This window comes from Ahaetulla prasina, chromosome 3 (genome assembly GCF_028640845.1).
Source record: "Ahaetulla prasina isolate Xishuangbanna chromosome 3, ASM2864084v1, whole genome shotgun sequence".
Classification (NCBI taxonomy): domain Eukaryota; kingdom Metazoa; phylum Chordata; class Lepidosauria; order Squamata; family Colubridae; genus Ahaetulla; species Ahaetulla prasina.
The window spans coordinates 41,937,343-41,958,863 of NC_080541.1; the positions used below are offsets into that span (position 1 = coordinate 41,937,343).

Consider the following 21,521-nt stretch of genomic DNA (forward strand, 5'->3'; position numbering starts at 1 on the left):
TGGGAGGAGCCCGACGTTTCAAGTTCAGCGCCTCTGCCTGAAGGTGGGGCTGAAAGGCGTTTGAAATTACTGGGATCCCGATCAAATGCCAAGAGCCCGGCTTTTCCCAGCCTTGGGAATGGAGCCCCGGATGAAGTGCCACTCTTCAAGTGGTCCTGGGAAAAGAGAAGCTCGAGAGGCGGTGAAAAGATGGTGGAGGAAGCAACTGGACTATTAAAAAAAAATAGCAATGCCAAGTGAATCAAAAATGCACCCTGGGGAAACTAACATAAGATTTGGGAATATCCCTCCCTGCCCTTGGCATATGAGCTACATATGTAAACATGCTGCAAAGGGTTCCCTCTGTTCTGTACCTGGAATAAAATGGTTTTTTTTTTAGAAGTGGGGGGGGGGAATAAGACTAGGAAATAAAAAAAACATAGCCTTTGAGATGCTTAAACATTTATTTGAAGCTTACACGTTTCAGTTATAAAACTCAGCTTTCTGATAGGGCCAATATTTACAATCTAATCATCAACTCTGTTAAATCTGGTACTAAAATTAATGATTACAACTGAATATAAATGTGGAAAGACGGTGTAGCATACAAATACAGAGTATTATTGGTTACAGAAATGCAGGTTTAATTATCCTGTAAGAATAGCTTTTCATAGCCCAATATGGCCCTGCTGTCCTAATCCACAACTATTCTAATCACACTATGGGAAAGCATCAGATTGAGGACGGTAGCTCAGAATTTTTGCCTAATTAGGGTGAAATGTTAATGAGAAATATTATATAAGGATGAACATAAGGATTTTTAAAAAAATGGAAAAACTATTGGCTAATGAATTAATATTCTACACATCCCTCCTACTTAGTGTAATAAATTAGGAAGTCTTGCAACAAGTCCATTTGGACTTAGTTTTTTAATATAAGAATATAGTATATCTAGTTCGCTAAATAACTATTGACACATAGAGGTGATTTCGTAGTTTCTTTTAAACTTTCTGGTGCTAAACAATAGCCCTTTTGATTAAAATTCAATGCAAAAAAATTAATCTATAAACACCTCCCCTCAAAAAACTATGTTAGTAATTTAACATATAATCTTTAAAGGTTGGGTTGAGCCTCAACCCGTTGCTCCAATGATTCCACAATGTTTTTCAAACGTTCTTCATCGTTGAAGAAGAACACGTAGAGTTTTCTTTCCATCTCCTGTATTTTATTATTATCCAGGACGTCCTTCTTAGCTTTTATATCGGCAAGAAAATCTGTAATAAGCTGATTTATTTTATTCAACTGGAATTCCAGCTGCTGAAACTGTTCAGACAGATGCTAAACATGAGAGAAATACAATAGTGAGTTCAATACATTCCTGTCCCACTATATCTTAGAAATATCTTCATATTAACTCTTTTATTTATGCAAATGTGAGCTTTTTCTGCCATCTTTTTGAAATATGGTTCTTTAAAATTAAAACTTGGAATTCCTGCCATTTATACTGTACATCAAGAATATGAAAATTTTGATTTGATTTTATAGGCCAACTATTACTGGTCGTTGGCAGTAAAATTTATGTCACCCATCTCACTATCCAAAGCAACTCTGGGCTGCTAACAATATAATAAAAACACAAATAGAAAAACATTAAGATTAACAAGATTTAGATAAAATTAAGAACCAAATGCATGAGTGATATGAAGGTGGGCTCTTTAACTAAAACACCAATATCTGGTGTAAGTAACCCAGATCAAAAGAGCTACCCAAATCCTGTTTTTATGTTCTTTCTCTTGTCTTGGTGAGTAGAGCAATTTAATTTCCTTGCATTCCTTTTTAGATCTGCCCCAGGAGCACATTTCCCAATTACCTGACATGCTGTTCCATTGATTACTGTGGCTTCTGGCCATAGATGACTCCAAACTCTTGATGAAAATGCCTCCAAGCGGCCTCTTTCAGTGCACCAATGTCAGGATATACTTTGGTCCACTGAGGAGGCTCAGAAGATACATCAGAATTGTCTTGGAAGGTAGGTGAAAGAAACAAGAGGCCAGAAAGTGTTTTTCCACCATAGTGCCAATGCACCTAAAAGACTTATCTTAAACAAGCACAATTCCCACCTCCAAAGACAGAACCTTGATAGGAGAGGGCTTTAAAAAATTATTATTCACAACTGGAAATATTTACTGAGTATTGCAGTAATTCTTCATGAACCTGAATTGAATTATATTATTTGGGGTTGCAGATTATTTTTACTGTATGCACTTCACGTAGCCAGCACTGCAATTTTATGTTGGATCTTCATTCTTTCATTCATTCTTTCCAATAGTGGAAGTACAAAAAATAACATTGGAAAGCCAGAATAAAAAAACTTTGACTTACGACCATAAATTAGGCCCAAAATGTATGTTGCTAAATAAGAAATTTGATAAGTGAGCTTTGCCCCATTTTATGACTTTTCTTGCCACATTTGTTAAGTTAATCATTGCAGTTGCTAAGTTAGTAACGTGATTGTTAAGTGAATCTGGCTTCCCCATTGACTTTGCTTGTCAGAAGGTTTCAAAAGGTGATCACATGACCCCAGGACACTTCAACAGTCATAAAAATGAACCTGTTGTCAAGCATCCGAATGTTGCGTGGGGATGCTGCAACAGTCATAAGTGCGAAAAATGGTTATAAATAACTTTTTTCAGTCCGCTGTAATTTCAGTCCCTAAATGAACAGTTGTAAATCAAGGACTACCTGTACTGTCACAGTGAAGCAGGGGGCTGCAAGCTTGGCGTTCAACAGAATATGAACAGCTGATAGCACTAAGATGGTCAAGAAAAAAGAACCAGCCTGAGTCAGACTATTAAGGCTAGGTCCACAGTGTGTCACAGATTTGGAAGAATTTAATTCTGCCTATCAGCTTTGTGATAGCTTACTAAAGAGTTTAGATTAGACACATCAAAGTTATGTGAATAAGGTACTTTCTTTTAATTACAGTATTAACAAATGTACGGCTGAATAGTCCATGAAACCACCATCTCAGATTATCATAATCCAATTACTTACCTGATTACTAAGGCATACACTTTCTCCTTTGCAGTATATAGAATCATGAAGAATTGTTAAATCAGCATCCATCTTTGACAGAAGACGTTTTTGTTCTTGGCCAGCTAGCAGTAATTGGTCAAGCACTGATACTGAATCCAAATGTAACTTTTCAGCCATTTCCTCAAGCCTTTCATATGTTCTAAATAATTGCTTTGGATTCCTTCCTTCCAAAAGTTGACAAATCCTTTAAAATGTGTATAGAAGTAGGATAAAAATGCAACAAAGTCAGTATTAGCAATGCCAGTATTTCATTAACAGTGAAGCATAAAATATTACATTATTTAATAAAATCTGTAAAGTCTGGTGCAAATACAGCAGTACAAAAGATATTGGGCCTTTGCATTCATGTTATGCTTGGTTCAAGAGTCACGCTTGACATTATTTCTTGTGCCACCACTGGAATTCATTATTTTAAATAAATTAAGACCAAAACCTGGCAAAGTAGAGCTGACTTTGGAATGTATCTAATATCAGTCAGCTATTGTATTGTATATATTATTACAGGGAGAATATTAAACTACCCAATATTCTTGGTTGAAAAGTTACCAAAGTTAGATGAAAAAGTACATTTGATGAAAACTGTAACATCCATACACTCTTTTAATCAAGGAAGGAAGTAAATTATACTCTCCAATCCAAATAACAAATTCCAAAATATTTGTATATTAAAAGTAAACTTAGAAACTATTTATCTGCAAAGTTTGGATGGGAAGTGAGATTACATCCATTGATTTTAAAGGTCATTGAGCCCAAAATTTCTGTTGCTGAGACATTTGTTAACTGAGTTTTGCTCCATTTTACAATCTTTCTTGCCACAATTTTTACGTGAAACAATGCTGTTGTTAAGTTAGCAACGCAGTTGTTAAATGAATCTGGTTTCCCCATTGACTTTGCTTGTCAGGTCACAAAAGGTGATCACATGAGCTAGGGGCACTGCAGCTGTCATAAATAGGAGTCACTTGCCAAGCATCTCAATTTTGCAAAGTTTGGATGGGAAGTGAGATTACATCCATTGATTTTAAAGGTCATCTCCATTTCAGCTTTCTATACCACTGCAGAAAAATCGTCTATTCCCCTTACAATCAGTTTTCACATGATCAATTTTGATCAAATGATCATGGGGATGTGGAAGCAGTCATAAATGTGAAAAACAGTTGTAAGTTGTTTTCAGTGCTGTTGTAATTTTGAACAGTCACTAAGCAGAGTGAATAAAAATTATTATTTTTTTAAAAAATCTGATTTTTTTTATTTAAATAGATTTTTTTTATTTTTATCAAAATTATTTTAATAAAATGCTTTTGGAATAAAAATCTATCTAAACATCGTTTTCTATTTAAGATACATTAATAATTTAGTTTATTCAGCATGAAATGGAGCTTAGTTATGTAGTATGCGGCTGTATATTCTGCAAAATTAGGACTGTCAGTGAATCAACAGCAAGTGAGAGGAGGAGCCGCTGCGGGACAGAGATGACAATTGCTCTTTAAAAATTATGATCAAAATCAAGTTGATTTAAATCAAGCCTTTTTACTAGTGATTTAAATCAGAGGTCACCAACTGGTGGTTCGTGGACCAATGGTGGTCCATGAGAAAATTTTGGTGGTCCCCAGAAAAACTATTCGCATTTTTAATATTGCACTAAATCAGGGGTCCTCAAATTACCACCCCTGGGACGGATACATGCAATGAACATTTGTGTTGCTGCAGGGAGTCTCCCCCTTTGGGGTTGTGTGGGTCGGAGGGGGAGAGAAATTCCAACTTGGGGTCTGCTTTGGCCTCCTGGTGTGGGTCTTTGGGTGAAGGCTGGAGGGAAGTGCTGCTGGTGGCAAAGAGCCAGTGGGCCTTGTTCCAGTGGGACTGTATCATGGCCTGAAACTGGCTGACCATCTCAGCCTGCCGAGTCTCCAGGCACCGGTAATTGGTCTTGCACCCCCATAGGTCTTCTCTCTGCTTGGAAAGCCTATGCTCCTAGTCCTCAGTGAGGTGCTTCTGCTGAGCCTCCTTCTCTGTCAGATCCAATTTGAACTGAGCTGGCTGTTTTGCCAACTCTTTCTCGTGGTGCCTGCTTACCTCCAACAACTGCTTCTTGTTGGGGTCCTATGGAGCCTGGGTGAGGAGGTGAGGAGTTGGTCACGCCCACCCAGTCACATGATCATCTAGCTATGCCCCCTCAGCTAGTCATTAGGCAGATCATATTAGTGGTCCACAGGATTTAAAATTATGAACTTAGTGGTCCCTGAGGTTCGAAAGGTTGGTAACCTGATTTAAATTATGATTTAAATCGACTTGATTTAAATCAACTTGATTTAAGGAACTGTTGTATGTCAAGGACTACCTGTACATAACAGCATAGGCTGGCTTAGAACAGTTACCAGTAAGGAAGACCCACTAATTTCAAACAAATTATTTTTATGTTTTGGCCTGAGATTTATTTATTGACCTTGTGTTTAATGCTTCAGTAAGTTTGAAATGACCCAGCTTCTTACCTATGAGCTGCAATATCCTCTCGTTCAACAGTGCTTCTTGGTGTCCTTTGAAGGGCTATAGAGGACTCAGACATTGTTTCTATTGTCCGTACTAAAATGTCCTTGCTTAATTTCAGGTCTTGCACCATATTTTCCAGCAGACGGCTGTTTTCCCTAAATTTTTGGAATTCAATTTCATATGCCAACTGAAGAAATTCAAATGAAGCCTTCTGTTTGATCAGCTGGTTACAAATCTGATCCTGCCTAGATATATAGTAGTCCTGTCGAGCAATTTGTAAATCAAAATCCCCTTTAACCACAGGCATATTCAAGAGCTCTGCATTCTCCTTAATCAGCGAAGGTAGGGTTCCACTGTTTATTTGTGATAAATCTATTTTTATTTTCGCAATGTCATTATTCAAGCTAGAAATTTTAGCTTCAAAGTTTTCTTTTCCATGAATCTGCAAAATAGAGAAATGGTTTCTGAGTTTTTGTTTAAGTGAATTACTGGTTAAGTCTTGAATTCCAGAAGTTCTCCTCACAGCATCCAACAGAGTTGAGGTACTCTAGGTCAACAATTGAACAATGTCATCTTGTAAGACACAAGAGCCACAGAGCATATCACAGAGAAGGTATGCTTCTCTATCTGGTGCCTGCTCTATGGAATACATCCTAACCCAATTCTGGCCTTTAAAAAATCCCCAAAGACCTGACTCTTCCACAGTGCTCTGAGCCAGGATAATATATATGTCTGTTGCAACTACTTAAAGCAGAGGTCTTCAAACTTTGCAGTTTTAAGACTCGTGGACTTCAACTCCCAGAATTCAGACTTGTGGACTTCAACTCTCAGAAGACCTCTGACCAAAACTCTGTGGTTTTCCCTAAAGAAGTGTGCTTTATTTTCATTGCCTTCTTTACATATTGTGATGTATTTAACCCTTACCAACTTGCCCAGAATCATTTGAGAAGTGGTCAGCTATATCAATTGAATACATTCCATAACACACTATATTTTGAAGTATATTACAATTACCCATCTTTAAAATCTGAGTTGCTGTAGACGTAAGCCAGTGAGAAATATTTTTCAAAACTTCATTTATCAATCTTATAATTATTTTATTCACAGTATAATGGACTTTACTATAATGGATTTTTAAAAGGCACCATAATGGATTGCAACAAAGAAATTATTCTATGAAGCAAATTCAGCCATCAATGATTCATATTAAGGATGGAAACTTTTAGAAGTCTTTTGTTCTTTTATCAAGTATTTCTCAATTCACTTCCAATACTACTGACTGATATGGACCTCACCCTGAAGCTTCATGTAGATGTTGAATAGGAAGGGACACCACATTGAGCCCTGTGGTATCTCACAAATGAGGGGCCTAGGGAGCTATTTCTCCCACTCCTGCATCAACTGAAGTTGGCCCTAAAGGAAGAGAATGGTCTCTCCAATTCCCAACTGTCCAAACTAATCCAGGAGAGCATGGTCGATGTACTAAACCCCTGAGAGATCAAGGAGCACAAGAATGAATGCATCACCTCCATCCTAGTTCCAGCACAGGTCATCTGTGAGTGTAACCAAGATTGTCTCTGTAATAAATCCTGGCCTGAAATCTAACTGAAACAGGCCTAGATAATCTACTTTCTCCAAGATGCTCTACAGCTGCAGCCAGACTACACTTTCAACAACCTTCCCTAAAAAGGGGTGATAACTACTAAAAGTATTGGCTTCAGGGATGAATTCTTAAGCAGGATCCAACCACTGCCTTCTTCAAATCTGAAGTTATTACCCCCTCCTTCAAAGACCATTCTTTAATGGCACAGAGAATCCTATTTACCTCAAAAATCACTGATTCAAAACTCATTCCAGCTCACACCTCAAAACCAGCCAAGCTCCAACTCAGCATGGATGTGAGCAACTCTTACTTCATTTTCAGGATTAATCTAATCTAAAATGCCAAATGAGTTTGTTCAAAATAATGAGTGCCAGCCTATGGAACACTTAAAAGGGTGACATGTTCAAATCAAGTCACTATGAATTCAAAGAACAATTAAAATCATAACTTTAAGGCAATAGCATTAAGCCTTATGCAAAAATCACCTTACCTTTTTTAAAGTGCCAATACTCTTCTCTGCCCACTGAAGACCCGATTTCATACTTAGGTTCTTAGCTTGCTGTTGAATTAATTGATGCTGAGCACAAATATATGCCATTTGCAACCTTGTCAGTTCTGATCTTTCATCACATATATCACTGCTTCCCTCGTAGCTGGAGGACTTACTTATATGTAAAAGTTGAAAATTTTCTTCATTAGAACTTTCCACCAATTCAGATATACCCTGGAAAAACTGTTTTTTTGTATAGGAAGTAAGAGCTCCAGTGCTTTGTTCTTCTTGATACAAATAATTGTCTAAAGGAAGTTGGGTTAGCAACACAGGAGGATAATCCAGATCTTGTCCAGCTGCAACCGCAAGAAAAGAAGCAAGTTTCTTAACTCCTTCAGTTAGGGTTTGAAGCTCATTGTTTATCTTTATATTCATGGCTGTAAAGTTCCCTTGACCATCTTTCAGGATTTTAAGTCCTTCCTCACCTCTTTCTTTAACCTTTAAGGAGATAAAACTATTGGCTGAAGCCATGATTTGAAGTTTGTTACGACGATGAATCTTTACCTGTTTAATCTTTTTAAGAGTTTGAACTTCGTTTTCTAACATTTTAAGGGTTTCCTCTTCTTCCTCACAATTGTTAATGTTCAAATCAGGAGGCTTGGAAATCTTAAGAACTTCATTGAGAGCTTCTTCTCCTAAAATAGATTTTGATGATTTTAGGAGAGCATTAAATGACTGCAACTCTTCTTCAGATAATACATTACGTTCATTCAAAGCTGAACAGAACCACTCCAGAAATGATTTATTTTCCAAAGTTTCAAATAACCAGTCAAAGTCTTCTCCGTTAAGTGAATTTGCCTTGAAATATCCTGTCCGCTTTAGAGTTTCAACAAACCTAGCTCCACCATCCATAACTGAGTTCACTTGTTGATGCTGGATATTGCAGCAGTTTTCTACCACATTTTCAAGTATTCCTAGAAAAGAAAAGTATGGGATAATGAAAATAAATTAGTTTTATAAAGACCTGTATTTTGTCAATTTATTTAGAAAACCATCGTATGGTTTCAAATCAATTAGAATTTTGCACACTGATAACAAGGCATTTCAATAGTCAATGGCAAAATCATGCAAAAACCCTTTCTACTCGTTTCCTATTAAAGTCCCTTTTCTTTGGAAATTAACAGAGCTACTTCTCCCCTTATTTGGTATTAAGCTCCAGTGTCTTTCCTAGATTTATTACCTAGTGATCACAAGAATCCATCCGCGTACGATTCAGAGGGATCTGTAAGGCTGAAGAGTAAATCCCAAAGGGGAAGAACAACTGCTCTGCTTTGGCGGGCGAGGGTGGAGAGGAATTCAAACTTCCGCCTTTTCATGCTAAGCAGCTCCAGAGCCTCGCGAGAGCCAGCCGCAGTCTAGTTTATAGTTTTAAGTTTAGCGCTGATCTCAGAAAGGAATGATTCAACCTAATTAAAATTCAGCTTAATTAAAAATGAATTAATTTAATTAATTAAAAGAGTGGAGCCGTAAGAACCCGCAGCTGGTTACTTTCGTGAACTGTCTTTCCCATTACATCCAGTACACCCAAGGCGCAGGTTCCTCTGTTTAAGTCTAAAGCAGAGAGGTCTTCAAACTTGGCAGCTTTAAGGCTTTTGGACTTCAACTCCCAGAATTCTCCAGTCAATTATGCTGGCTGGAGAATTCTGGGAGTTGAAGTCCACAAGTCTTAAAGCGGCCAAGTTTGGGGACCCCTGATCTAAAAGAAGCCTTTTTCAAAAAGTGTCATTCAACATTTCATGCTGACTGGGGAATTCTGAATGTTATAGTCCACCCATCTTAAAGAGTTGCCAAGTTTGAAAAACTTATAAGGAAAATAATCGACGTCTACAATTTGTAATGTGATATTCACATCGCAAGACCGAGCTTATTCAAGTCTTTTGCTCCAGATTTTGGTAAACAGCTCCCTATCGGAGAAAGAAAAAGTGCCTTTGCTTAGATCCATATGAGATTTAAACAACATATACATATTGGGATGCAGTGGTGGGAGTGTCGGATAGAGGAAGGAATCTCTAACCTTGGCAACTTTAAGCCTGGTAGACTTCAACTCCCAGAATTACTGTATATTAATAATATATTAGAGCTACTAATATTAGTAGCTCTAATAATTCAAATCCGTACAGGGCCGTTCGTCGGCATTTTACAATTCCGTTAGTAAAACGTCTCGCCCTCCAGCCATCTGAGTCACGGAAGAAATGATTCCCGCAGTTGCTCCTCCCATGGCGTGTTACTCTAATTTATAGCTCTATCGTCTTTCGTTTCCCCTCCTTACGTTTCGGATACCGGAAATCGTTATCGGTGACCTACAGGAAGTGGTTTCTGTGGATGATTGTCCCGGCTGGAGTGGTGTCGTGCCTGAGAAGCTGCCTCGCGGATTTCTGCGGCTGGGAAGCGGTGAGTTGTTGGGAGCGCGACGAGTGCTCGGCTTGGTAGACACGTTTCTTTCTGGCGTGTTTTGTTCGTCACGAGGACTCGAGAGCCGTGGGAAGGGGCTGGTATCAATGCTGGGCGGAAAGTGACTTTAATCCCGGGCTTGAATCTCTTCAACCAGCCTTCCTTCGCTTTGCATTGAGAAAGCCGCTCTTGCCTCTGGTAGGACTTATTGATGCCCTCTTAAAAGCACCCCGTGTCTATTTTTCTCCCTGAATCCCCTGAAAATTACTTTTTATCCTCAGAGCTGCCACCTCTCTAGACAACTGTTGTGAGGGTTGCTCCGCCTTCTTCCCTTTTAGTAAGGACTTAAGAGGACTTTATGTCATTTTTTTTCTGTTGGCTTCACCTCTTCCTTATTTGTGAACTTCTGGATGGATTTTTCTCTTGGGGTGACTTTGCCACACATATATTTTTTCCCCTATCATTTCTTTCCTCTATTCTCTAGTATTCTTCTGTGCTTTCCCCCAGTTACGATTAAAATGAAATGGCCACTGCTATAGCAAGATATTGATAATTCAAATATTTGGGTAGCTTAGAAATCAAGCGTGGTAGCTTTGGTAATGTGATACTATTCCCTCACTCTTCTAAAATCTGTTATTTGCCTACAGTTCCCAAGTATATTTCAATGTTATTTAAAATATAATCCAATGCAATAAGAATACAGATTATACCATACATGTTGTGCCTTTCAGACAGTGTTGACATCTACCAACTGCCTGGATTTCTGCATATTTTTTGGCAAGATTTAAGAAATGGTTTACTATTGCATTCTTCCTAGAACAGAGAGAAAGTGACTGTGTCCCACAGACACTCAGTTGTTTTTGTATCTAAGGCAAGACTAGAAACCACAGTTTTCCGGTTTCTAGCCTGGTGCCTTTACCACTGCACCAAATGGACTCTGTTACTATACATATGATGCTAGGAAATTAAGTACAGCTATGTACTATGTATAAACTATGTATCAAAACCAAATCACACATATCAGCCTACTCTTACTATGGAGAACTCAAAGTATATAATATTAGGACTGCAACTGCCCCAAATTCTCCGGCTAATGTAGCTGTTTGTCATGCTAGGTAAAATTTCTAAGAATTATAGATCTGAATGGTACCATAGGAGAAAGAGCTACCTATGTAGTGTCACTTTGTGTGTGCACAAGCAACAACAAAAAAATCTTTTCAGATCCAGTTTGATGAAACTGATTTTGATTCCGATTAAATTAGCAGCTGTTTACAAGTTAAAATTTAGAAATCTAAAATCTCAAAAACACAAGTCAGTCCATTTTGTTTTTCACAATGTCCAAGCTGTCCTCTAGGTTTCTTGCAAACAGGAGATGGAGAAATTACTCTTTTCACCATTGTTCTGAGATTGATATTTTGGAGGTACAGTATTTGAGTCTCAAGATTAAAAGCCCTTGATATATCTGTCCTCTATGAAGTTATCCAAATCCTTTTTAAAACTATCCGGGCTAGTGGGTATTATAAGCATAGCATAGAATTTTATTGGCCAAGGGTGATTGGACACACAAGGAATTTGTCTTGGTGCATATGCTCTCAGTGTACATAAAAGAAAAGATACGTTCATCAAGGTACATTATTACATCTAATTAATTAAATAACTAATTAATTCAACAAGAATTTAATAGTTCTTGTGGACTAGGATGAGCAACCCAAAATAACTAAAACTTTTAAAATGTTTATCTGATATATTGAAACTGAAGGCACAAAGTTGCTTTCTGATGAGATGAAGCATGTCCACTTTCAGGGCATCTAGGATTTTTGACCAATACATCTTTGATTTTTTATTTTAAAAGGCAGCATGTATAATTTTTGGCAAAATTAGATTAAATATACAGGTAGCAGTGCCCCTTCTATAGGAATAATATCTCCCAAATATTCAAATAAATTTGTGAAGGGTTTTGTGCAAAATGACATTCAAAGTCATTTTCTTTGCCTAGTGCCAGTTGTGTTGGTATCAATTGACAAAGCAGATATTAATGTAATATCTAAGTATGGTCAGGCATTTTTTAATCTCAATTGTTTTATTCAGTAGGTAAATCATGGAATTAGCTGATAGCAAGGCTTGTGTTTTCTTGATTCCCAACTTGGCACATCACAGACTTAACTGAAGTTAAACATTTAAGTTCTGCTCTTTCTATGTGTATTTCAATTTTAAACAAGATCTCTATCTAATATAGAGGGCAAAACAGACAATTCTGTCTTCTAAGTGAGGACAATATTTTTATAATGTGTCTTCAGGATTTTTAACAGTATTCAGATAACAACATTACTTCTGCCCATGCTGCCTAGAATGAGAATTTCCTAATCATTACTATGTGTTTTTATCTGTAAGGAATTTTGAGGTATCATCCAATGTGTGTGGGGTGGGGATTTATCCTGAAAAATACTTGTAAAATCAAGGTTACATCTGGCAAAAAAAAATCCAGTTAGATGTTTTTAATAAAAATAGTACTGGTATGTGAAAGAAATTCCTGGACTGACTGTCTATCCATTTACTTTATGGTGAAGTGTACTATTCTGTGTTTCCACATAGCTTGACTAAATAGATTGGGCTAAGAGTGTGTGAAGACTATATTTATATAGGCTTTTATAAAATTTCCTGACAGTGAGAACAATCAACCAGTAGAAGACCTTGCCTTCAGAAGAAGTGGGTGCTTTATCACTGGAGGCTTTTAAGAAGAGAGTGGACAGCCACCTGGCTAAATAGTATAGGGTCTCCTGCTCAAGCAGGGAGTTGGACTAAAGATGTCCAAGGTCCCTTCCAGCTCTGATATTCTATGTTCTATAGACTATAGTTACCAAGTGACTTCTGTGACCAGAAGCCAGCCACTCTTTATCCAATCATGTTACCACCTTGGCTCTCTGTGCAAGCAGTTACCCTTGGCCTTTAGATTGTAGGAGGTATAATCCAACATATCTGTTAGGTATTAAGTTCTGGAAGACTGAATTAAATCATCTGACGTGCTTGTTACTGATGATGTTATCTAGTTTGGGTAATGAAACATCTGCAAGAAAACAACCAAGTTTAGAGAGCACCAAAGACCCACTTATTTCAACCCTGAGCTATGCATATTCTCATTTGTCGGTTTTTGTCTCTTATTTTTATTTATTTATTTATTATATTTGTATACCGCCCATCTCCCGAAGGACTCAGGGCGGTTCACAGCCAATAAAACAACAGAAAATATATAATACATATAAAACAGCAAAAAGAATAGAAAATTAATTCAATTGATGGCCTAAAACTTTTAAATACAAATTTAAAACCCCGTTTAAAACCCCTGATTTAAAACCCCAATTTAAAACTACGTTCACGCTAGTCCTGCTCTTCGAAACAGCAACGTCTTCAGCTCGCGGCGGAAGGACCTGAGGTCGGGGAGTTGACAAAGCCCTAGAGGGAGCTCGTTCCAGAGGGTAGGAGCCCCTACAGAGAAGGCCCTCCCCCTGGAGGTCACCAGCCGACATTGTTTAGCTGACAGTATGCGAAGGAGGCCCTCTCTGTGAGAGCGCACTGGTCGGTGAGGGCTAATGGTGGCAGTAGGCGGTCCCGTAAATATCCCGGCCCTAAGCCATGTTATTTTGATAACATTTCCCATGATAATTTGAATGTCTATTAAAAGTCCTTAGAAAAAACATTATTTAGTTAATTAATCTCCAGAATAACATCATAGAATAATCTACTTAGTATAAAATAGTTCTTGGATTATGACAGCAATTGAGAGTGGGATTGCCACTGCTATGCGATGCAGTCATAAAATGCAGGGTCACATGACCATCACTTAGCAGTGGCAATCCTGATGGGTCCGGTGGCTGTTATGTTAAGTGAAGACATGGGTTGTTGAGGGGGAAGCAGAGGGAATCCCAGGTAAGGAGCACAGAGTTGCCACAGAGGGTGGGGATGGCTTGGGAGGCCTAGCCATGCTGTGGGTGAAATGAGGGAACTGGGGGAGTGAGTTAGTGGAGGTTTGAAAGGGCTGGTAGAGGTTGTGCACAGGTAAGAGTATCCACTGCAGATGGAAACAACTTACCAGAGTGATTTGCACCTTTCCTTGCTGGCTTCCCCACTTTGTGAAGTAGTGATCATGTGACTTTGGTTGCCTGTGACATTGTAAATGAACTACATTGAAACCTGTTGTAAATGTTTTGAGCATAAAATACCTAGATAAGATTTTAGCCAGGCATGTGATTGGCAAGTCAAATTCATAATTGTGCATTAAGGATCCTTAGATAACCTTGGCCTCAAATTAAGGGGTAGTAGTGTAAACACGGTGCTATATATGGTATAGTAATATAGTACAGTAAACATAGCTAAACCATGTTTTTCTTTGAGGTCACTACCAACTGTAGGAAGGACTGAAGTTGTGACCTTGTACTGCCACTAGACAATATTCTTTTTTTCCATAATGAACTTGAATATGTATGTACTTTTCCATTTGTTTTCAGATCCTGTTTAAAAGCTCCAAAGGCATTTGTTAAGAAGAGATGGGTAAGGATATTGACAAAAATATCCTTTAGACGTATATTTGCTTTTTAAGAACATATTCAATATATCATAAAAGTGATAATTTTACTTCCAGTCATGCTTAAATAAAAATTTGGGTGAGAGTTCAGATTAGTAATTAATATAATACTTGTGATTGCAATTGTTTGTTACGGAGTATCTTTTAAGGTTCATTTTGTACTGGATGACAAAATGACACTTTTGTAATCTTACATTATTTGGAGATTTGTATCATTTCCTCAACACTTCCCCCTTTTAAAACTTCAAAAAAAACTCCTCACGTTAATTGGAGATAAATCAAGTTTTCACAAAATAAAGTATGAATAAAATATGAATGAAAGGACATGGGGATTCCAAAAACTTTGATAAACTGAAGAGGAACAAAGAAGAAAGATGGGCAAGTGACAAACTATCAGGAAAACATGCTTCCCCAGAAGGAAGTGGCAGTGTAAGCAGTTCTGAAAATTGGAGAAGGAAGAGAAGTAATTACCATCTCAAAGCCTGCATAATTGAACTTTTCCTTCAGCCATTCTCCCTCATGAAGCTAATTTCCATTAACAGCCTATAGAAAGAATTCTACAAATATGGTCTTTTTATAAATCATGTTGTATTATCCTGACAAGTGAAATATTTTTTTTAAACACAAAGATTGCCAGTACCTGCAGGGAGGGTGGGTATAACAGAAAACACTAGAATTCATTCTACTTTATAGTGTGCAGAAATTATATCTATATTTAAATTCTATCTTTTAAAATTTATTTGCTGTTATGAAGTATTTTAGATAACTATATCTCAATGTTAATAAGGATGTCTTTTTAAAGTTCATCAGATTTTAATATTACCAAGGAATGCTATAGTATTTTGAAAGATTTCAGGTAGTAGATTAGTGTCTACCTAGTATTAAAGTAACTTGAGATAAGAACTCTTACAGTATTTATCCCAAATAAGATATATCTCAATATCATATTTACATGTTGGCTTGCTACCATTCTCATATATATTTGCTTTATTTGATTTTTATCCCACTTTTATTACTTTATAAGAACTCAAGGAAGCAAACGTATCCAATACCCTTTCTTCTTCCTATTTTCCTCCCAACGACAATCCTATCAGGTGGGTTAGGCTGAGAGAGAGTGACTTGTCCAAAGTAACCCAACCATCTTTCATGCCCAAGGCGTGAAACTCACAGTCTTCTAGTTTCTAGATCAATACCTTAGCCACTACACCAAACAGGTTCTCCATGCCAAACTATATATTATATAATAATTAATTCAATGCTGTATTGTTTATTATTTATTAAACCTTCTAATAGTCATAGATTGAAATTATTCATTCATTTCATATTGTAGATGGAGAAGAGAAAACATACGGTGGGTGTGAAGGCCCTGATGCTATGTATGTGAAGTTGATATCTTCTGATGGCCATGAATTCATTGTTAAACGAGAGCATGCACTCACATCAGGAACAATAAAGGCAATGTTGAGTGGCCCAGGTTGGTATAACACTCATTTCTAAAAAATGGATTGAGAATTTTTTCTTTGTCTTGTAATACTAGAGTAATATTTGGAACCAGTTTTTCAAAAAGAACAATACAGTTTTGTAGGATTTGGTATTTAAATTTCAGACAGAGATTATGTGTCCAAACAAAAGTGAAAATGATTTTGGAATCATGGGGATTTTCCAATATTACCAGAGGAAAGATTTTAAGCTTTAGGTATATTTTTATAAATCAGTTTTTGTTTTTTTGAAAAGGGATTAGTTTTGAGTTAGCCAGACTACCAATTTGGGTCAATTATATACATTATGGAAAAATAATTTTCATGTTCATTCTGCTAATGATAATAATTGTACAATTCTATAGAGACTTAGAGTGTATTTGCCAATACAAGGGATATCACTGGTAGCATGAATTTCCCTTCCTCACTGTAGCCATTTCCTAACAAATATATTATTCTATCTGCCCTGCCCACTAAATCCATAAAATAGATTTGGGTTCCTACAAGCCAGATTTATGGGGTGAAAGAGCTTATATTTCATATCACATTCACTTATATTTCACATATGTTGAATCATGCTTACTACAATTTTATTCTAGGAATAAAATTCAGGGATAATCAACAGTTATCAAACTCAGATTTAATTCAAATTTATGACAAATACTTTTATAATAATTAACATCAGTATGGCACAATTCCCAATTCATTTCTTTTTGGAAATAAAATCCGATTCATTTAAAATTCAGTTATTTTTAAAATTGCATTTAATATTGCTAAAGGAATAGTTTTTAAGTTTTAACTAGATAAATGTGAGTTTAAGTTTCTCTAAAATGTAGAGGCCTAATCTGCTTTCAGGACAGAAATAAAATTATAAATGATGGATTCATGCAGCAAAATCTGACAAAAAACAGGTCCCTCGTATATAATTATCAATATAATTTGTACAGGATTTACTAAGAACTTTAAAAGGTATCTGAATGTTGATGTATTGTTAGCTACTTTTTTGGATGCTTTCCCATATTCCTAACTATAATTTAGGATTTAGGATAGCAGTTAATTTCAGTCAATATATTTTTATGTCTGCAAATACAATAATAATGAAAATATCTGAATAAGACACTTCTCAACTCTAAAGCTAGCTGATCAACTAATGGATCAACCATTATCTCTCAGTTTGCTAATTAACATCATAGAATTAGGAATAAAAATGGGGCAGCCAAATATGTTTTTCTCAACTCCTTATTGGAAAGCCAGGATAACATAAAAACAGCTCAAAATTTTAGCAATATAATGCAGCAATTATTACTTCTGGATGTAGATCGACAATAGAAAACAGATTATTTCACATATCTTCTCAAATATCAATCAGCTTTGTGGATTCAAGGTGCTTTCCGCCCCCCACCCCCCCAACATTTAATGGGGGCCAATGACTAAATATGAGATTATCTTCTAAACTACAAGTACTAAACGAAGTCAAGGCTTGAATGAGAACTATGTATGCCAAATACTTATCTATTTTGGCTTTTCCTCCAAGAAATACATGTATCGGAAGGCCAGTGAATAGAGAGGAAATGGTCACAGAATATAACTTTTAATAGTGCAGTTTTCAGCTTTATATGTACATATGAATGTGCTGTGTGTGTGTGTGTGTAAAAATAGTGGCTGAAAGGGCAATGTTATTAGTGCATCATATTCAAGAAGTTAACTGATTTTATTCTGATTAGATCCAATGGTATAATTAAAACATGTTTAAGGATTCGTTTGACAGGATTTATTTAAAAAAAATACCTAAGGTCAAATGAATATATCTGAAAATTCATTTTGAATTTGTTCAGGTTGATTAAACTTAAATAATTATTAAAGATAAAAAAGGCATAACAAATCTAAGATGCAGAAGTACAAGTAGCAGTGATTTCATTAAATTATATGTATATACATACAAATACAACACACACACACACTACTGAATTAAACGTTTGTCAAAAAATATACTCATGAGTTATCTTTGTTTTTTATGTGCACAGGGCAGTTTGCTGAAAATGAAACAAACGAAGTGAATTTCAGAGAGATTCCTTCTCACGTCCTATCTAAAGTATGCATGTATTTCACCTACAAGGTTCGCTACACTAACAGCTCCACAGAGATTCCTGAATTTCCAATTGCACCTGAGATTGCACTGGAACTGCTGATGGCTGCAAACTTCTTAGATTGTTAAATAGAATAAATTATAATAAAAATGTAAACCACCCCCTTCCCTTCCAGTATTTAATACATATGTTTAGTTAGCAACTTTTTCGTATAGCATGTTTTATATGTTTGGCCAAGAACTGTACTCATCACTCTGGAGGATATTTCTCACAGTGGTTTTGCATAGGAATCATTCATGCTCAGATTTTGTTTTGCTGCTTACACAAGTACGGACTTCTTATCAATTGATAAATAAACATGCCACGTTATGCATGACCTTTGCCTTATCCTTCAGCAAAAAAAAATAGTTATGTTATCAACGCTATGAATTTGCTGAAATTACTTCTTTCTGAGAGCAGATCACAGTTAAAGATGGAATCCTCTCTGGGGATGAATCCGACATCACTCATTTGGAATCCTCAATATTGGGGTATGCTACAAATGTGCTGGGGAGGGCGGATGGAATTTTATGTTAGCATATTCTCAGATTGTGCTAATAATAAAATGGATTTATGTTGTAATTGTAAAGATGGTATATAGCTATGCTTATAACACATTTGTTGCAATACTTCACTGCATTTAGTTTGTATGTTCAACCTATTGCTGGGCATTACTACATTTACATAGTAATCTATCATGGCTTTTCCCATACTTCCAGTTCTTGTTTACTTTTAGTAATCTTTATAAATTCATCTATAGGCATTATAAAAATGATGATTCCCAACTATACTGTCAAATGTAAAACACAAGATCGTGACAGAATGACACTTCTCAATTTAACATGAGCAAACTTCATCCTGAATAATAAGATTTTCAATCATAACTGGACTTCATTATGTGCAGTCAATAATAATTCATTAAATCCATGTGCCACCTGACTCCGAGCGATTCTGGATGGTTTACAAATTGTTAAAAACATATAACAATACAGTACAAGAAATAAAAAACATAGCAGAGAAAACAAAGTAGGATAGGAACAAGGGAAGGAAAAAATAGACATCAACTATCCTCACCAAATCCCTAATGAAGATCAACGTCTTCAAGGCTTTTTGAAATCTCATTAGGATGGAGGCTGTTCAAATCTCGGGAGGAACCTTATTTCAGAGTACAGATGCTGCTTCAGAAGACATAATTTCAGGGTCCCAAAATACAGCATTATTTAATCAATGGAACATGGGTCATGCCAATCCTGCCAGATTGAACCAGCTAGGCACATATGGGACAGTATAGTTTAGGGCATTATTTTGTGTAACAATTTATACATAATCTCTAGAAATTATTATAGAGTATATGCTGTTTTTATCCAGCGTTTTTGTTGTGTCTGAGAGCTGTTTACAATAAGCTCTGTTAAGGTCATTTTGGATATTGCTGTTTGGCAACAGAGATATGCAAATGTTTCAAGGAACATTCTGCGATCCTATTCTGACCATGAATCATTCCAACTGCACCAGGGCTAGTCCAGCCTCAATATTTTTTTTTTGTTGTAAACTTCTGTTTAACAAGCATTACAGAAAAGAAAATGGTTTTGAATAAAAAAGTTCAGTAAATGTATATGCATGGGTGCAATCGGGTAAAAAGAAACTAAAGCTCCACAGATTTGATATGTGTTCAAACTAAGGCGTCTGTTCAGTTTTTAAAAAATGCAGTGGGGAATTATGAAAGATTGCCTTAAATACTTAATTTTTTAGAGTGACCTTACTTGTGAAATAAAGTTTTTATTTTCTTTTAGTTGTCTTTTGAGTCAGTCTTGACTCCTGGTGACTACCTAGACTAGTCCCTGCAGTTTTCTTGGAACTATTTCAGAAGTGGCTTACCAGTGCTTGCCTTCTTAGGGCTGAGCGTATATCTAGCCCAAGGTCACCCAACTAACTGCCTTCATACCTAAGGCAAAAATAGAAATTACAATGTCCCTGTTTCTAGTTTGGTGACTTTTAGATCAGTTATTATACTAATTGCATTGTCGGTAAAAGATCTTGATAAATATGCTTTGCCATGATTTTATATACTTTTCATAATGTACTTATCCAGGCCAAAACAAGGCATGATATTGGAGTAGGGGAAAATCTAGAGATCCAGCTTTTCTAGTTGAACTTAACATTCAACTCTTGCGTATATTTGCAGTAACAGTGTCTTCTGGCACAATTTGGTCTAGAACCTTAAATTAGTCAATTTAAGACCAATATTCCTGTTCTATTTGTCATACACAAGTTTTTTTAATCTATTCTGAATATTGTTCATTTATGCATGTATTCTGAAAGTACAGTGTAATGTGTTTATTTCAGGATTATTCTCTTTCTCTTTTTGAAAAATGAGGAAGGAACTGATATATAGAAAAGGAGCATTGTAAAAACAAAAAGTATACCATGAATTTCAGTGTAGTTTTTTTTTTTAAATCTCACACTCCCACTGTCAGTAGTTTCTAGTTTTGCATACGCTGAAGATAGGAGAAACTGGAATAATTCTGTTAAGGTATACTGCTCATAGTGAGGTGGCCTCCTGATACTGCAAATGTTAGTTGCTATGCAACTAGCCCAACAAAAGAATGTGAATATAAATCTTCCATTCCATTTGGTAAGAGGTATAAACAACTATGCTGTGAGGGAAATACAGAAATTTCTTAATTGTGTAAGATGTTCAAATATTCATTCATTTATAAAGTAAATTGTGAAATTGGTAGAATTTGAAACATCCAGGTCTACACCTGATAGGAAGCTGTCTGCACACATACAAAGCTAAGACTTACTTCTATATACTTTACACTGCAAAACTATTCCACTTAAAATATTCATAGGGATGTATTCCCATACTGAAGTGGAACCACATATTGTCTTTTATGAAACATGCTATTTTCCAATTTTAGTCTATTGTTAGTGTTTACCCAGTGTGTAGTGACAGTAAATGTTACTTTTATGCTTACAGGATTAATTGTAGATTAGTATTAAATAACATAATTTAATGGATATTTAAAATTAATTATGCTTCAGAACACTCAATTTTAATTGTTTTCTTCTTACCTTTTTTAGTTACTTTGAGTCAACGTATCTCTGCCCTGACTACCTGGTGTATTCCCTGCAATTTAATAGTTTTACAAGTTTCTGTTTCCCTGGAATTAAAAACAACAACCTTGCAACAAATAACCCATAAGATTTGAAAGAGTAGAATAACACTTCTTAG

The 21,521-nt window shown here is 36.2% G+C and overlaps 2 protein-coding genes across 5 annotated transcripts; one reads left to right on the forward strand and one right to left on the reverse strand.

Annotated features, from left to right (window-relative positions):
- Nucleotides 1-435: 435 nt before the first annotated feature.
- On the reverse strand, nucleotides 436-10,004 carry HAUS3 (HAUS augmin like complex subunit 3). 3 transcript variants are annotated; one of them, XM_058177221.1, is made up of 5 exons: nucleotides 9,982-10,004; nucleotides 7,653-8,626; nucleotides 5,562-6,001; nucleotides 3,034-3,259; nucleotides 436-1,317 (listed from the first exon to the last, which is right to left on the reverse strand). In XM_058177221.1, the coding sequence occupies exons 2-5, from the start codon at nucleotides 8,562-8,564 to the stop codon at nucleotides 1,093-1,095; spliced, it is 1,803 nt and encodes a 600-aa protein (XP_058033204.1). In that variant the 5' UTR covers nucleotides 8,565-8,626; nucleotides 9,982-10,004; the 3' UTR covers nucleotides 436-1,092. The 3 variants fall into 3 exon arrangements, with proteins under 3 accessions (XP_058033204.1, XP_058033202.1, XP_058033201.1); XM_058177219.1 differs by lacking the exon at nucleotides 9,982-10,004 and adding an exon at nucleotides 9,727-9,860; XM_058177218.1 differs by lacking the exon at nucleotides 9,982-10,004 and adding an exon at nucleotides 8,893-9,269.
- On the forward strand, nucleotides 9,998-18,408 carry ELOC (elongin C). 2 transcript variants are annotated; one of them, XM_058177222.1, is made up of 4 exons: nucleotides 9,998-10,103; nucleotides 14,606-14,648; nucleotides 16,013-16,156; nucleotides 18,185-18,408. In XM_058177222.1, the coding sequence occupies exons 2-4, from the start codon at nucleotides 14,645-14,647 to the stop codon at nucleotides 18,373-18,375; spliced, it is 339 nt and encodes a 112-aa protein (XP_058033205.1). In that variant the 5' UTR covers nucleotides 9,998-10,103; nucleotides 14,606-14,644; the 3' UTR covers nucleotides 18,376-18,408. The 2 variants fall into 2 exon arrangements, with proteins under 2 accessions (XP_058033205.1, XP_058033206.1); XM_058177223.1 differs by lacking the exon at nucleotides 14,606-14,648 and having other exon boundaries at nucleotides 10,009-10,103.
- Nucleotides 18,409-21,521: the final 3,113 nt, after the last annotated feature.

Excerpts from the sequence above, each read along its gene's own strand:
- ELOC (XM_058177222.1), top strand. Across the intron at positions 16,157-18,184 it reads GGCAATGTTGAGTGGCCCAG|GGCAGTTTGCTGAAAATGAA; the intron begins GTTGGTATAACA and ends TTATGTGCACAG.
- HAUS3 (XM_058177221.1), bottom strand. The coding sequence starts at position 8,564 with ATGGATGGTGGAGCTAGGTTTGTTGAAACTCTAAAGCGGACAGGATAT. Across the intron at positions 3,260-5,561 it reads GAGGATATTGCAGCTCATAG|GATTTGTCAACTTTTGGAAG; the intron begins GTAAGAAGCTGG and ends CACATTTTAAAG. Across the intron at positions 1,318-3,033 it reads GTGTATGCCTTAGTAATCAG|CATCTGTCTGAACAGTTTCA; the intron begins GTAAGTAATTGG and ends TCTCATGTTTAG.